We start from the raw sequence: 15,681 nt of genomic DNA on the forward strand, positions 1-15,681 counted from the left end.
TCAAAAAAAAATAAAAAATTTACATGATCTAGTTAATGTCTACGGATCCAAATGAATAAAGCCTGGCTATAAAATTTTCAACTCGGTCCGAATTTTATTTAATTAATATTCATAATTACTAAAGATTGGTTTGATTGCTTGAGTAAGAATTGAGGACGTTAAAAGCTTTACAAAAAGCTTATGCGAAATTGGAGTATCAACTTAAAATGACTCTTTTTTCCTGAAGTTGTGGTAATGCCGTTATTGTCATAAATGGTATTGCTTCTATAAGTAGGAGTGTTCAAACTTCGGATAAAACAGAAAAACTCGAAAATCCAAATCGAAAAAACCGAACAATGAAATGAACTGAAAACCGAATTTTATAATTCAGTTGTAAATGTTAAAATCGAAATTTATTTCGTTCAGTTTCGAATTATATATGTCAAAACCGAACCGACCGAAAAAACTGAAATTTTATTAAATTAATAATTTTATTTTTATTATATATTTTTTGAGATGATATCAGTGAATGATGAATTATTTTGAATAATATTTAGTTGATTGTTGCTTATGTAATCCATTTAGACTTTATATTTAAATGTTTTACTAAGAAATCATGTAAAAAGATAACATATTATATTTTACAATATATTTATCTTATTATTTTAAATAATTGTATCCAAACCGAAATAATCGAACCATTTCGGTAGAAAACCGAACCGAACCGAAGAAAAATGATTCGGATATCGGATTATATATTTGTAAAATCGAAAATTGAGAAACCGAAATAAAAAACCGAAAATCGAACCGACCGACAGACACCCTATCTATAATAATATGACGTCTGCTCCTCGTAAAACGGCGACAGTGTACTTCACTTCCAGTGGGCTCCTTGGAAATTCGCGACAGGGACGGAACCACCCCAAAAGCTGGGTGGGCTCCAACCCAGGGTAAAAAAAATATGATTATTATGTATTTTAATTATAGATTATGTTAAATTTTTGTAAAATTCATTAGTAAGTTAAATATTTATCGTTGGGTGGCTCCATCCCATAGCAAAAAAAATATGATTATTATGTATTTTAATTATAGATTATGTTAAATTTTTGTAAAATCAATTAGTAAGTTAAATATTTATCGTTATTCAAGTATCAGTCTAGACTATAGACTATGTTGAATAAGAGCTCAGGATGAAAACATTTCGTGTATACGCCCATGTTCGCGACCAATTCCCAACTTCTCATATCTGTTAACGTGGCTGAATCTCCAGCGTCCGTTTCCGCTATATAAACACCATCTCGCGTCTTCCCACACAATTCCATTCCACACATCCATCTCTCCAGATCTATTTGTAATGATGATCTACAGGTTCAGTGCTCTGTATCTATATATCCACGAGGGACTTCATTTGTTGCGGCGGCCTCTGGTTCGCTTGGTGCAGGTCGGGAACTCTCTTCGCTTACGGTAACGTTTACCGCGATTGCATTGTACCTCGAGCTCTTTGTCGTTCTATACGTTGTGAGTATTACGTGTGAGCTTCGGTGCAAATTTTGTGTCGTTGGATTTGAGAGAGAATCAGGTTCCCGCCTTGCATCAACTGAATCGGAGACCGCGGTGAATGAGACGTTTTCCGTTGTGTTCGAACGGATCCGATGTTGATCTGCTTCAGGTTTAATTATTTTGCTTTTTGATCTGTTCTAACCCGACGGAGTATTTCTGGATCTGGTTCGGATTGGTAGGTCTTGTTTTTCAGCTGTAATTTTAGATTCACAGTGCACGTGACCGAAAATGAGAATCGGTTGTGCAGATGAGGGAGAATCGCGCCTTTTGGATTTCCAGGGAAGTTACTTTTTATGCTATTTGATACTGTGGTCCATTTACCTTTTGAGATTGAAGTTTAGCCAGATGATTGAGAACTTGTTAGTTGCTGTCTAGCCTTTTGGATTTCCAGGGAAGTTACTTTTTATGCTATTTGATTNTTTTTTGTCGTTCCTAAAATTCTTCTTGAAATGAAGTAGGTAGTTAATGTTGCTCTTTTTACATTTCTTAATAATTTTCACGTATCGTGATTTGCAAGTTTAATGGAAGTTGAAGCATCCATGGTTGTGTTATGTCATATGTTTTGTCACGATTAAGCATTGTAAAGACATTTCAAAACTTTTACGGCAATTGGAGCAAGTGAAGGTTTGCCATATACGTTGGGTAAGTTTTGCTATGTTCCCCAATTGCAGCACATGTTGATGGCAAAAAATGTAACCAAGTTGTAAAAGATTTGGACTGGATACAAGTTGTGCAAGAACCATTATTTTGTTTGTTTGTTTGTTACTTAAGATGATAAATTTACTTGCAATGTTGGAACACACGATGTCATCTCCTTTTATTTGATTACCATGAACAATCAATATATATTGGCGGTGAAACAAAATAGACTATACCTGAACTAAAGTGTCGTCTCTTGAGGCATTCAGTGAGCCACTGTTTGCTTCCGGAGAATCTTGTAGAAGACTTGAAAGAGTATCCTCCAATTGCATTTGTCACCACAACATTTTTCTCCTTGGAAAGTTGGGACACTTTCTCACTGATAATGTGCAATTGGTGCTTTTCCGGTTGCGACATCTCCTAACTTTGTGAAGAGTAAAGCATCCCGGGGTTGGGACATGGGAACGCTAATTTGTTTCTTCGGAGACATCCCCCCATTGATATAATTTTCTTGGGATCTTGGTCCTTCGAATGACCTTATCAGTGATCAATGGGGAAGAAATAAATGAAGATACTTATGTAAATCTTCTAGAAAGAGTTATCTGATTCTTCTGCTTTTTTTTTTTGACATGCTCTGATTCTTCTAGTTTATTCTCAGAAGTCCAATCTCCTTGCAGTTGACCAGTTTCGCGCAAAGTTTTCCTCCTATGTTTGGTTCATGAGATGTTCATCTGGTGACATTTGGAGTTTTAAGCCTCCTCGTTGCTGTATGTCCTTGAATTGATGACAATTTTGCCAATGGTCACCCGGGAACAAAAGATGTGAAAGCAAAAGTATCCCATACTTTCTCCCCACCCTAATGTTTTACAAAAAAACAAAAACAACCGATGTTGCATTTGTACGAGTATAATTCATTTGTTCAAGACACTCTGAGCCCAGTTTGGTAATAATTATTTGTTCACTCTTTGATCACATGGTCTTAATGTTTTCTTTCTCATTTGTGTCTACCTTTTTCTTGCCAACTTTAGCCATGCCTCTGATTTCTTTTTCTAGATGAACTATTTTATTCAGTTTGGGTAGCTTGATCTTCGCCAAGTTGTATTTTGTTTTTTTTAGGTCAGGTGAATGCATTGAGTTTCAACTCCCAGATAATCGATGCCTGGGACAAATTAAACAAATTATGCGACACATTCCTTCGCCTTTTCAATGCTCTGTATTAGCATTTTGCAAACAAGTTGCAGCCGTAACTGTTATAAATTAGAAGAGGTTGATGTACAAAACCCAAAACAAAATGATGCTAAAGGTCGGTGGCATTGCTTGAGCTCTCTCTCTCTACTACTAAAGGTGTGGTTGAATCGGTCATCGAAAAAGGTGATAAAAAGGCTACTAATTTAGGTCAAATGATTGATATTAAAGAAATTTAGGTTGCATCTGCAGCAGAAAACGGGAGGCCTCAGGCTAATTTATTGGTAAGATTCTATAAAAAAAAATTTGTTACATATAAAAATATTATATATGAACTGATAATTAAATACATATAATTATTTTTAATATCTAATATTTTACGTGAATTTATAAATTTATAAAAAAAAAGACATATATTGAGTAATAAAAGTCAATAAATTAATTTCATTAGTCTAATATTACGATTTAGAGATGATATATGTGTAATTAAAACATAATAAAAATCATCAAAATAAAGAAGTGTGAATAATTGGTTTTTGTCACAAAATAAATCTAACAAACAAATAAAGACTATAATTTAAATACTAACCATGTAAGGAATAATAATGATCAAATTGAAAAAATCAATCCAAGAAACAAATAAGCAAATTAGAAGATTATAGAATCCCGGACAATCAAAACCAATTTAAATCACAATTTAATTCATCTGAGTGGAGCAATTTAACAAAAAAAGAAAAAAATTTTAAGAATAAAAAAGATTTTTTTACGAAAAAAAATTATAAAAATTACAAAAAAATGACAGTATTTTAAATTTCAGCAAAAAAATTTGAGATGCCCGCTAGGTTTTAAATGAAAAAAATTAAAAAAAATGGAGGTAAAGGGGAGGCCCTGGGAAGCCGCCTATGCTATCTCCCACCGGAACCAGTCTTGTTTGGATGAATAGATTTGAAGTAAAGATGTTCAAATTCATAACGATAAGTTTATTATTTTGTTTAGACAAATTCACTTGACAATATATTTCAAAAGTAAATATCTTGTGAGACGGTCTCGTGAATCTTTATCTGTGAGACGGATCAACTATACCGATATTCATAATAAAAAATAATAATTTTAACATAAAAAGTAATATTTTTTCATGGATGATCCAAATAATAGATCCGTCTCACAAAATACAACCCGTGAGACCGTCTCACACAAGTTTTTTTCTTGAGTAATTATGATTGATTTTAAATTGAAGTCATTTCATATCATCTCTTCAAATATTCTTTCAAAACCAATGGGTCCAGTTCTTTAAGAATTAAAAATCAAAACTGTATTAACCATGACCGAAATTGTAAATAAATCTTAGTTAATTTTATATAATCAAACATGCTTGATTTGTATAAATTAAAATTAAATTATTTTATAAATCACAAGTGATATTGTTATTTTTTTCTTTAACAATTGAATCTTTAATTTTAGTTCGAAATAGTTTGAATTCAGAATTCATAAAAAAACCAAACACGTGTGCAAACAGTAGAATCTCGATTTCATCATGTATTGGAAACTAACTCGTCGATTTCCAAAATTCTTACGGTTGGTTTTGAAACCACGGGCGAATCTATGTTTAAGTAATTCCATTCCAGAGATGGTATTCCTGACGTAGAACAAAAAACTTAAGAAAACAAAAGTTTAAGAAAACAAAAGTTTGGAGAAGGATAAGTAAATCTAACTAAGAGATCTATTCATTATGCACACAAAACCCTCACTTTACAACGTTCATTGTAACGATGATGACATTATTTAAATAAAAAATAATTTTAATTTTTTTTAATTATGATTGCTTAAAAATATTAGTTTTGCTAAAACAATTAAAATATATTTTTTATATAAAATTATTAAATGGCCTCACAAACACACTGCGCTCTCTCCTCTCTTCTTCTCTGCTCTCTACTGTCATTTCAGAAGTCTCTATTAATATATTTTCACCATTGATGGCCGACTGCTCTGACCTTTCACCTCACGACACTTCTTTCTTCACGTCTCCATTCTCACCTCTGCGTGTTTATGACTAATTACCTGCAGAAACAGAGCTTTTTCTTGAACAATTTCTGAACGAATTTGTTTTTGCTGCTGTGTCTGTGATCAGATTAAAGGTAAGCGAGTCATTGTTTTAATTCTCCTTTCTTCTCTTGGCATTTGTCCTTTTTCTTGTGATCCATCTTTCTTTCTCTAACTTTGCTGTTAAAACCCAATTTTTTTTTTACGATGCTTCAATATTTATTTCCTATTTCAAGAAATTTGTTCACATGTAAGGTCTTCTCTCTTCGTATCTTTTTCTCAAGTTTCTTTGATGATCATACCAAAATTTTCACCATGCAAACGTTTTTTTACGCACAGAAATGCATCAATGTGTCTTCTGTGTCACTCTCTGTGTGTGTAAGTTTGTTTGTTTTTTGGATTTTTGGTTATTTTCCTTCCTGGTAGTTTTCTAATGAGCAGTCAAAGACAGTTTATTTGTAGAGATGACGCACAATAAAGTTATCTTTTGACTCACTCTTGCCTTACGAAAGGTTGTCTCGTTCCGTCAAAGGCTTTCGTTTATGGCTTTCTTTTAGCTTACACCATGCCCATTTGCCTGAAAAGAAAAGAAAAAAAGAAAAAGACTTTTTTTTTAATGCTGTGGATTTCTGTTCAATTCTTCCCTTCATTTTTCTCAACGCACCGAAAATTCCCTCCGCTTTGTTCTCCTGGCTTCGGGATCGGGACTTCAAATTTTTTATGCACAATCTGTTTTTTTTTCCTATTTAATGCTAGTCTTCGAGCATTTGCTTCGAACCTTGGACCCCTTGAGAAACATCGAGCCGGGTCCAAAGGCAGACAAACAAGCACATATAATAACAATTTTTCCTGGGTTTCCCTGAAAAAGATTGTGTACAACATCTTAATTAATTATTGCACCTGTGTTCCCTTTTAAAGCCAGGGAAAGTGAATAAATTTGACATCTATGCAATTTAAGTATAGTTTTAATCCATGATTGTATTACCACTTTTCTTACATAAATGACGGATTTTGTGTTCCCTTTTGGGCTCATCCCATTTGGAATAAATTTAGTTAGGTTGGACTGAACGGCACATATATATTTTATCAACATTTTGATTCGGATTTCTCAAGAATTCTCTCAGGCCATGAAGAGTTGATCCTGAAGCAAATATTCAAATTTTCAGTATGACATTTTTTTTTATTGAATCTGAGTTTCAGTCTCTTTCAATTCAGTTTGCATCTTCTACTCTAACGACCAAGTTAAGGACTCGATGGGCTGGAGTCGTTTGCCACTGACAGCATAAAAGATTTTAAAATTTCATATAAATTTATGTAAAAAAGTCAAATTTCGTGGTGACACCTTCTAGTTGCCTCACTCCTCCTGAAAAATCATGGGCCCTCCCTATATTAACCCGTGCTCATCTCTGGTGAGGTGCCACATGAAATGAGAAGTAGTCAAGTCGGATATGTAGATTGCATCTCTCTAGTGCTGTATGATTTTTTACTAATTTCTCCGCCTTCTGTTTGGTTTCTTGTTCAGTTGGTTGGGTTATAGCTTTTGAATCAACGAGTCTGTGTACCGTAGCAATCGAAAAAATGATCATCTTGAGGAAAAGATTAGCCTGCTGGACGGGAAATAGAGAAATGAGCACTGATGTGAATGAACAAAACAGTAAGTCCTCTCCTTCTTTCTTCATTACCTTGAGCATTTGATTAATCTTTATAAACTAATTAATTATATATGGTATTTGGATCTTTTATTTTTGGAGATTTGTGCTTGTTAACATGGTTATTTCTTTCATAAAAAAAATTAATCCAAACACTTGAAAACGATTTTTAAATTGATATTGAAATGACGTTAAGAAATTGAACATGGTCACTTGCTCAAATTGTGCTCTAAATTCTTGAATTCTAGCTGAAAAGTCGTAGAAATATCTTGGAGCGAAATTTATGAGAGTGGTTACGTCCCCCGAAACCTTACCTTTCATGATTTAGAGACATGCATATTTCTCGAATGACATGAAGCAAAATGCGTACTTTCAAAAACTTTGATAGTGAATAGTTTACTTTTGAGGGGAAAGTTTTTCGCTTCCTACCCAGACAAATGGGGCCTCTGCTTCTAGTGTGCATAAGTATCATAATGGCAAATTGATTATGATTTATCAACAGCAGTAAATGATAGGAGACCATCTAGAATATGTATAAACCTGCTTATTAAATTGATGTGTTCTAAATGGCGGTCGAGTCTGTGTCTAAGCAGTAGACGGCCCTCTACCGCTCCTTTGCCTATGGCGGTCTCTATTGGCGTTCCGAGGCTATCTGGCGGGTGAACAGGTTGTTGAGGCGGTTAATGATTTTAAAATCTTAGTCAACTGACAAATAATTTTAAAAATCAGTCAAAGCTAATCAATTTAAAAACTCTAAATATAATAAAAACATATCTCATTCTCTTTTATATTTACTTTTGGTTTCGAGTGTCTAACATCTACCTCAAACTGTCCCGCCACTGCTTCACTCCATTTACTACATTCTTAAATTATCTATGGAAATGGTGGACCTTAGTCCAAGTACTGTTTGCCACACTCCAATTTCATTAGACAATGCAGTCATTGATCCTCTCACATTATTTTTTATAAAAATATATTATCCGTTTGCTTCAATATTTCCTGTAAGAATGTATCTCCATAATATTCATCTGCTTGGCCTTTATTTATTACTGCGTTTACCTTTTCTCTTTTCTGTTCTTAGCTATATTAAACAATGACCCTCGATGTAAGATATTAAGATGATTATTTACCAAATGAGACGTACTGTGACCATATAGGCTATGTCACATGTATACATCATTCCTTCTCCAATGACTGTCCGGAATAAGGGCCTGAAATTGGCCTATTTCACGATTCTTAGATAATTTCCGCTTTCACTCTATGAAAGTTATGAAGAAGTTATCAGCATTAGAATTCAAATTACTTCAATTCTTTCAGGAGTAATGACTTATGATGGTTTAGAGAGCTGCATTCTCAACGGTCAGTCTTACAACGATGAAAGTGGCACCAGCATGGGAGACGACTGCACCACAGATACCTTAGACGAAGATGACACCAGCTGTTCGTCCAGCAACAATGCTTCTGGATCATTCTCTTCTCTATCGACGATCATCAAGAAAGACAAAAATGATCCGTATCAAGAAGCATGGAACATCTATACAAGCCCACAACACAATTTTGGAAAAGAAAAACTAGATTGTACCAATCGGTTTTCTGATGTCGAAACAATGAAAGAGAGGTTCGCTAAACTACTGCTCGGGGAGGATTTTACAGGTGGCACTAAGGGTGTTTCCACTGCGTTAGGTTTATCACATGCTATCACGAGTCTGGCAGGTACCCGCAAATTGCTTAGATCAGAATTTGAAAACTCTTGTTTCTTCTGAATTGTGGAATTTTCGATTCTAAATACTTGTGGAAGTTTCTGTGGGAATTTTCAGCTTCTGTTTTTGGTGAGCTTTGGAAGTTAGAGCCGTTGGCAGAAGAGAGAAAGAGTCTGTGGCGGAGAGAAATGGATTGGCTGTTGTCTCCCACAAATTACATGGTTGAGTTGGTTCCTGCTAAGCAAACTGGCATTGATGGTGGAACATTAGAGGTACCTTTTAACTTTTAAAGAGCTGCCTTTTTTTAATTTTGCACTATGTTTAATGGTTTTAAAAATATTTCAGTTTCACCATCAACCGATTCTAGGATGTTAACATTTCTACAATATAGACTTTCGTCGATGGAGGAGTCAAGCCTTTTTTATTTTTTCACTAGTCAAAATTCTGATCATACATATGATCAAAATGCGAAAATGTAACCCTGTTTTTAGTGCAGATAATGACCCCAAAGGCTCGAGGAGATGTGCATATGAATCTTCCAGCATTGCAGAAACTTGATTCCATGCTTGTTGTAGGTGGTCTCTTCACAATTTAAGTGAACTAAAATACTTTTTTAACCACTTAAATTCACTTCGTTTCTTCTCAAACTGATAGGAAACACTCGATTCAATGGTTAACTCTGAGTTTTGGTACTCGGAACTTGGTAGTCAAGCAAAAGAAAGAAGCAAGAGTTCCGGACAGAGCAAAAGATGGTGGCTTTCTTCTCCAAAGGTGCCTAACTCTGGACTCTCTGATACGGAAAGAAAGAGATTGTTACATCAGGGTAGATTGGTCTATCAAGTATTCAAAGCTGCAAAATCAATAAATGAGAGTGTTTTGGCTGAAATGCCAATTCCTACTGTCATTAAAGAAGCATTTCATAAGGTAAGTTGGCTTTCTTCAAATTGTAACTCTAAGATGCCAACTTTATCCCTTTTTTCTATAACGTTTCTCCTCATGGTACGTCTCTTGTTTCAGTCTGGAAAGGCAAGTCTTGGGGATGAAATGTATAAAATATTTAGTGAGGACTCAATCTCGATGGAGGAAATGATCGACCAGCTGAACCTGAAATCAGAACATCTTGCACTTGAGGCAGTGAACAGATTGGAAGCAGCCATCTTTGCATGGAAAGAAAAGACCGTTGAACAATCTAGTGCCAAGTCTCCCATTCGAACGTCGTGGTCTTTCATGAAAGATCCATTATCCGAGCTTGATAAATTGGAGTCGCTCTTGTACAAGGCAGAAGTGCTTCTGCAGCACATAAAGATGAGATATCCCAATCTTCCTCGCACATTTGTTAATGTCACAAAAATCCAATACGGCAAGGTAACTAATGAAAAATCAAATATTTTGATTATCGGCTCATGGCTAAGTTCTAAACTCTATGACATAAAATCTTTCCAGGATGTGGGATGTGCTATTTTGGAAGCTTACTCTCGCGTACTAGCTAACTTGGCATTCAACATCGTCATGCGAATAGCTGATGTTCTGCAGGAAGATGTGACGAGCAATCCAAACTCACCTGTGGCAATGTGGCGCCTTGTTGGAGATAGAATTCCGGGAGTATTAGATAGCCCGATGCTTGATCGGGTGAGGGATTGTCTATTGAATAAAATTGATCACTCTTCTGATCAATGTGAGGATGCCATAGCTGGTGCGGTGAACGTAACACCAAGCCGAAACAGAGTTAGTGTTTCTGCTCAGAGTTCTCCATAATGGGTTATATTTGTATAAATTACTACACATCTTGTACACTTTTTTGAAGAGTATCCTCTTTTGGATGCCTCATCTCAATTTCAACGTCTCGTGGCTGGCTAGCTGCCTAAATTTTATGTTCTACGAGCATGCATTTGTACTCACTCCATATATATATATATAATATATATATATATACTAGAAATAATGCACGTGCGTTGCACGTGGAAAACATAAGTTGAAGTAATTAGAACTTTAAATAAAATTAGTTAAATCAACAAAAGATAATGATAATAGTATTGAAAATTTTGACAATTCGTGTTAATTAGCATATGTAACTAATTTAGAAAAAAACATATTTTTTTAATCTTAAAAAAAGATTGGGACTACTAAAATTTTTCTCATATATTTTTTATCATATTGTTTTCTTTTGATATTTGTCATCTTCTCTCAATAATGCATATATTTTATTATAATATTCAATTATTACAATCTTTTTTGATAATCAATGATATGCAATTTTTTATTTATAATGTTGTTTGATTATTATTCTCTTTCATGTAAATTGACAACAATTTCTACTGGATGCTTTTACTTTCCTAGTCACCTTTAATTTATTAGACACTTATACTTGATAACATATAAACTACAAATTATTATTAGGGGTGAGCAAAATTTCGGTTAAACCGAATTAACCGACCGAACCGAGTCAATTCGGAAATTCGATTCGGTTATTTCAAAAATTTGGTTTTTAAATTAAAAAAAATTCGGTTATATCGATTAATTCAGTTTGGTTCTGGTTTTCAAAATTTTGAAATCGGCTAACCGAATTAACCGATATAATAAATACTATTATTTAATAAATTTTTATTATTTATCAATTTTAATATATTTTTTAATTTTTAATTTTAAAATCAGTCCTAATTCTAAAGAAAAATTTGTGAGGTATGTGATTTTATGTTTTTATGCATTTGTGTAGACTGTAGTGTTCAAAAAAATTACATATATAATTAAAGTTAAATCATAATTTTTTTTTAAAAACTAATCGGTTAATTCGGTCACCGACCGAATTAACCGATTTTAATTCGGTACGGTTTTCATTGGTTATGAAACTTAATTCGGTCGGTTCGGTTATTGTTAAATATTTCGCTTCGGTTCGGTTGGTAACAGAACCGACCAAATGCTCACCACTAATTATTATAACAATCTATCATCACATAAAAAGTACTGATGGATTGATTTAAAAAAATATGGATTAAATGTTGTCATTTATTTGCAATTTATAATAATAATATTTTTGACAATAAATCATCTTTTTACTGACTCTTATGACACTTATTTTAATATTTCATATTAACTCATAAGTATAATTAACACAATCAAATTACTAATGTCATATTGGTATTACTTCCAGAAAAATAATATAATTAATTTTTCTAATGGTTTAAATATCTTAACGGGAACATTAGTGTAACTTATCTTGAGAAAAATTCGTTGCATTTATAAAGTTTGAACGGTAAATACAATTTTATAGTAAATATTTAATTTGGAAACTGAATTCATTGTATGACAAACACTTTTTCATTTCTATTTTTTTGTGTAACCCAAAAAAGTTAATATTTTTTTCTCTTTTATATTCTCCAACTCACTGTAAAAAGTTAAAAAAAAATTTTTATATCTAGAAAAATATTTTTTTGTATTTTTTTCTAGTCTATATATTTTGTTATATGTGAACATATATTCTATTTCGTTGTCTTAATTGCCATATATCTTTACTATATAATTTGTGTACATTGAAGATGAATAAGTTCATTTTGTAGTTTTTTATTACATGGACTTAGGTTGATATATTAATATGTGATATACATAGATATAAGAATTTTCAAATTCAATTTATTCGCAATGATTTTTCATAACAAAGGTCAACTCAAAATAATAAAAAAATAGGATTCATAGTTATTTTAATATGATATAAAAAATAATACGTAGAAACTTTTTTTGACATTTTAGTTGCAAAATACAGTGATAAATGTATGTAGGTGCACTATTTCATTGTGACAATTATAACTTTATTTAAATATCTTATTTCTCCTTCAAGGATCAAAATTTGTTTATTTCTTATTTTGATTATCGACAAATCCAATATTTCATTTAAATGTTTTTGTTAATAATATTTGCATGAATTTTATTGTATATTTATCTAATTTGAAAGGGATAAATTATAATTCAATATATAATAATATTTGAAAACTGTAGAATGATTCTAAATTTAAAAATCGAGTAACATGTAAGGGATCAATTCAAAACCAAAAGTTGATGCAACATGTTTCTTCTAGCTTTACAATCAAATAATATAGGATCGAGCGTTTTTCGCTTTACTAAAGGCTATAACTGATGATAACTATGCAAGTCAAATATTTAAATCATACAACAGCTCAAGAGCCTACCTATCGTGGACAATTATTATCAAACAATCTATATCCTAATAATTGCACCAATTGCAATCAATGAAAATCAAAGTCGCGATCTTGGCTCTGATACCAATTGTAGGCTCAAGCGTTTACTGTTTTATCAAAACCTATAGAATATGTTAACAATGCAAATCAAATATTTTAAATAGTACAACAATTCAAGCACAACATTTCAATTACTCTACCCAACATGATCAATTATTGTACCCAACAAATAAGTTTATGCAAATAACCTTTTACCATATATATAGAATGTTGACAAAATCCAGAAACCCAAATTTAAAGTTGAATTAATACATTCATATTCATCATTAAATTTACTATTTAATTTTAATAAATTTAACATGTTTATCCACTAAAAATATTGAAAGAATTGTTTATACAATTTAATAAAAAAGTTAAAGTACATCATTTTCTAATTTCGAATAACGATCACATTATTATTACGTTACAATGATAAATAAATTATTATTTTTTGTTTATCATTATAGTCTTTAGCTCAATAAACACATTTTGGAATGTATGATGTTAAATTTAATATTGACATTAGATAATTATAGTATTAATTCTAACATTCTTTTTTTATTCTTCTCAATACATTAATTTTTCTATCTTCAAATATATTAATCTATTTATTATTGTATACAAAGTATAATAATTATTTGGTTAATAGATCACATTTAAGATTAAATGTTTAGAAAAAATTCTAATATATCTTTAAAAACCAATAGATGATGAAATTAAATTTGAAATCAAGAGAAAAATTAAGAAAATGTAGAACACTACAATGCATAAAATTTCGCTTTGTACAGTGACAAAACATAAGGTAAAACCAAGTGAGATACTTATATATATGAGTCTCATTCACTTAGACCATTATAATATTTTTATTAACTCACTTTGTCCTCCGTTTTTACTTCACTAACTTTGTAGTGTGACTCATTCAAGCATTAACTTTTTATTTTTTTAGTACATAGTGGCCTCCACTCTCACCGACTTCAATCTTTAGAAGTCGGTATTAGTAGTTTATAGGTAATAGACAATTATTTAGTTTTTATTTTTTGTCTTTTGATTAATTGTGTAATTTTTTATGTTCTACCTAATTCATTTTTAGAATTTTTATTATCATGATTAGAAGTGTTGCATGCATACAATATAAAATTAATATATTTTAAAATGTTAATATTGAAGTGTCGAATAAGTGTATTAAAACATTATTTAAGAACTTTTAGAAAAACAATATACATCATAATTCAGATTTAAAGATTAACATACAAATAAAGAATTGCGATGAATATCTTATAAAATAAATGATGTTAGCCAAAAAGATTAAATATGATTATTGTATATGAATTTTTCTTAATTAATTAGAAAATTTTCAGCAAATGCGCTGAATTAATTAGAATGCTTTCAATATAGTATGTCGATAAATGTTTTTCCATATGAGTTAGTGATTGAGTCATTATGAACATTTAAAAAAATGTCTTTAATTATAGTAACGGTGTCTTATAATTTACAATATTAAATAAAACAAATTATAGTGATAAAAAATTAATTGGGAAATTCAAGAATATGTGATTACTCAATTAGTTTAATTGACACGCTCTTTAGTTAGCTGATTTAATATATTTTAAATCCACAATCACTGAGTTTTACAAGAAACAAGAATTCTTGTAAAATAAAATACAATTATAATAAATTAGTTGATTGTATATGTAATAAAATTTTGTATATTTCATATATGTTTGATTTATTTCATTTATAAGGTTGAAATTTTATATATTATGATATAAGATTTGTTATGCATCTTAACATCGATAAATTCACTAAAAATTTATATATTAATTTTCGCTACCATATAATTCTGGTTTCGCCCCAGACTTTTGTGTATTCGTTTGTTTGAATTTATTATTCCTCATTTTACCAAGACCCATAATATGTCAAATATGAAAGTGAATATTAATTTAAAGATATGATAATATTTATATATTGTAATAAACATATTACCTCTCACGATACTGATAAAACTAACTTAAAAATAATATGTTGACGAACATATTATCAGGAATCCAAAAATACAACTCAAATGTCAACTTTGACACTCAATTTTGAGTAACTGCAAAAAGGTCTCAACAACCCACAATTTTTGGACAAGATAGTAACATCACAATTTTGAAATCAAACTGATATTTTTCATTTTATATCAAGAATTCATGATTGAAAATCGATAATATTAGATATTTAATATAAACTCGTGCGAGCTCATTTAGGCTCACCTTTAAATGAGTCAACAAAATTTCAACCCAACTCACTTAAACTGTTTGGCGGTGCAGGCCAAACCGACAGATCCAACCCAAATTGACGGCTCAAATCACAACGATCTTTTACCGTGTTTTATTTAAATAATTTTTAAATATAAAACGCAAAAAAATTTCGGTTGCAAAAAACTTTAATTTAAACACATAAAGTCTAGAAAACTGTCACATGAGTACATGAAAAAAATTAATAAGACACCAAAGATAATTCACAATTCGATAATGAGTTATTTCTAAACTTTAATTAATTTAAANAAAAAAATTTCGGTTGCAAAAAACTTTAATTTAAACACATAAATTCTAGAAAACTGTCACATGAGTACATGAAAAAAATTAATAAGACACCAAAGAAAATTCACAATTCGATAATGAGTTATTTCTAAACTTTAATTAATTTAAATTACATAAT

The 15,681-nt window shown here is 31.3% G+C and overlaps 1 protein-coding gene and 1 long non-coding RNA gene across 3 annotated transcripts; both read left to right on the forward strand.

Annotated features, from left to right (window-relative positions):
- Positions 1-1,233: 1,233 nt before the first annotated feature.
- On the forward strand, positions 1,234-3,062 carry LOC140980383 (uncharacterized). Its single transcript, XR_012175933.1, has 2 exons — positions 1,234-1,850; positions 2,493-3,062. It is a non-coding gene; the product is annotated as an uncharacterized lncRNA (long non-coding RNA).
- Positions 3,063-5,275: 2,213 nt separating this feature from the next.
- On the forward strand, positions 5,276-10,646 carry LOC140980366 (rop guanine nucleotide exchange factor 14-like). 2 transcript variants are annotated; one of them, XM_073446145.1, is made up of 8 exons: positions 5,276-5,498; positions 6,926-7,057; positions 8,370-8,765; positions 8,870-9,024; positions 9,249-9,323; positions 9,407-9,676; positions 9,770-10,117; positions 10,196-10,646. In XM_073446145.1, exons 2-8 carry the CDS (start codon positions 6,982-6,984, stop codon positions 10,505-10,507), a joined length of 1,632 nt encoding a protein of 543 aa, XP_073302246.1. In that variant the 5' UTR covers positions 5,276-5,498; positions 6,926-6,981; the 3' UTR covers positions 10,508-10,646. The 2 variants fall into 2 exon arrangements, with proteins under 2 accessions (XP_073302246.1, XP_073302247.1); XM_073446146.1 differs by lacking the exon at positions 5,276-5,498 and adding an exon at positions 5,891-6,568.
- The last annotated feature ends 5,035 nt before the right edge of the window (positions 10,647-15,681 follow it).

This window comes from Primulina huaijiensis, chromosome 7 (genome assembly GCF_012295235.1).
Source record: "Primulina huaijiensis isolate GDHJ02 chromosome 7, ASM1229523v2, whole genome shotgun sequence".
Classification (NCBI taxonomy): Eukaryota; Viridiplantae; Streptophyta; class Magnoliopsida; order Lamiales; family Gesneriaceae; genus Primulina; species Primulina huaijiensis.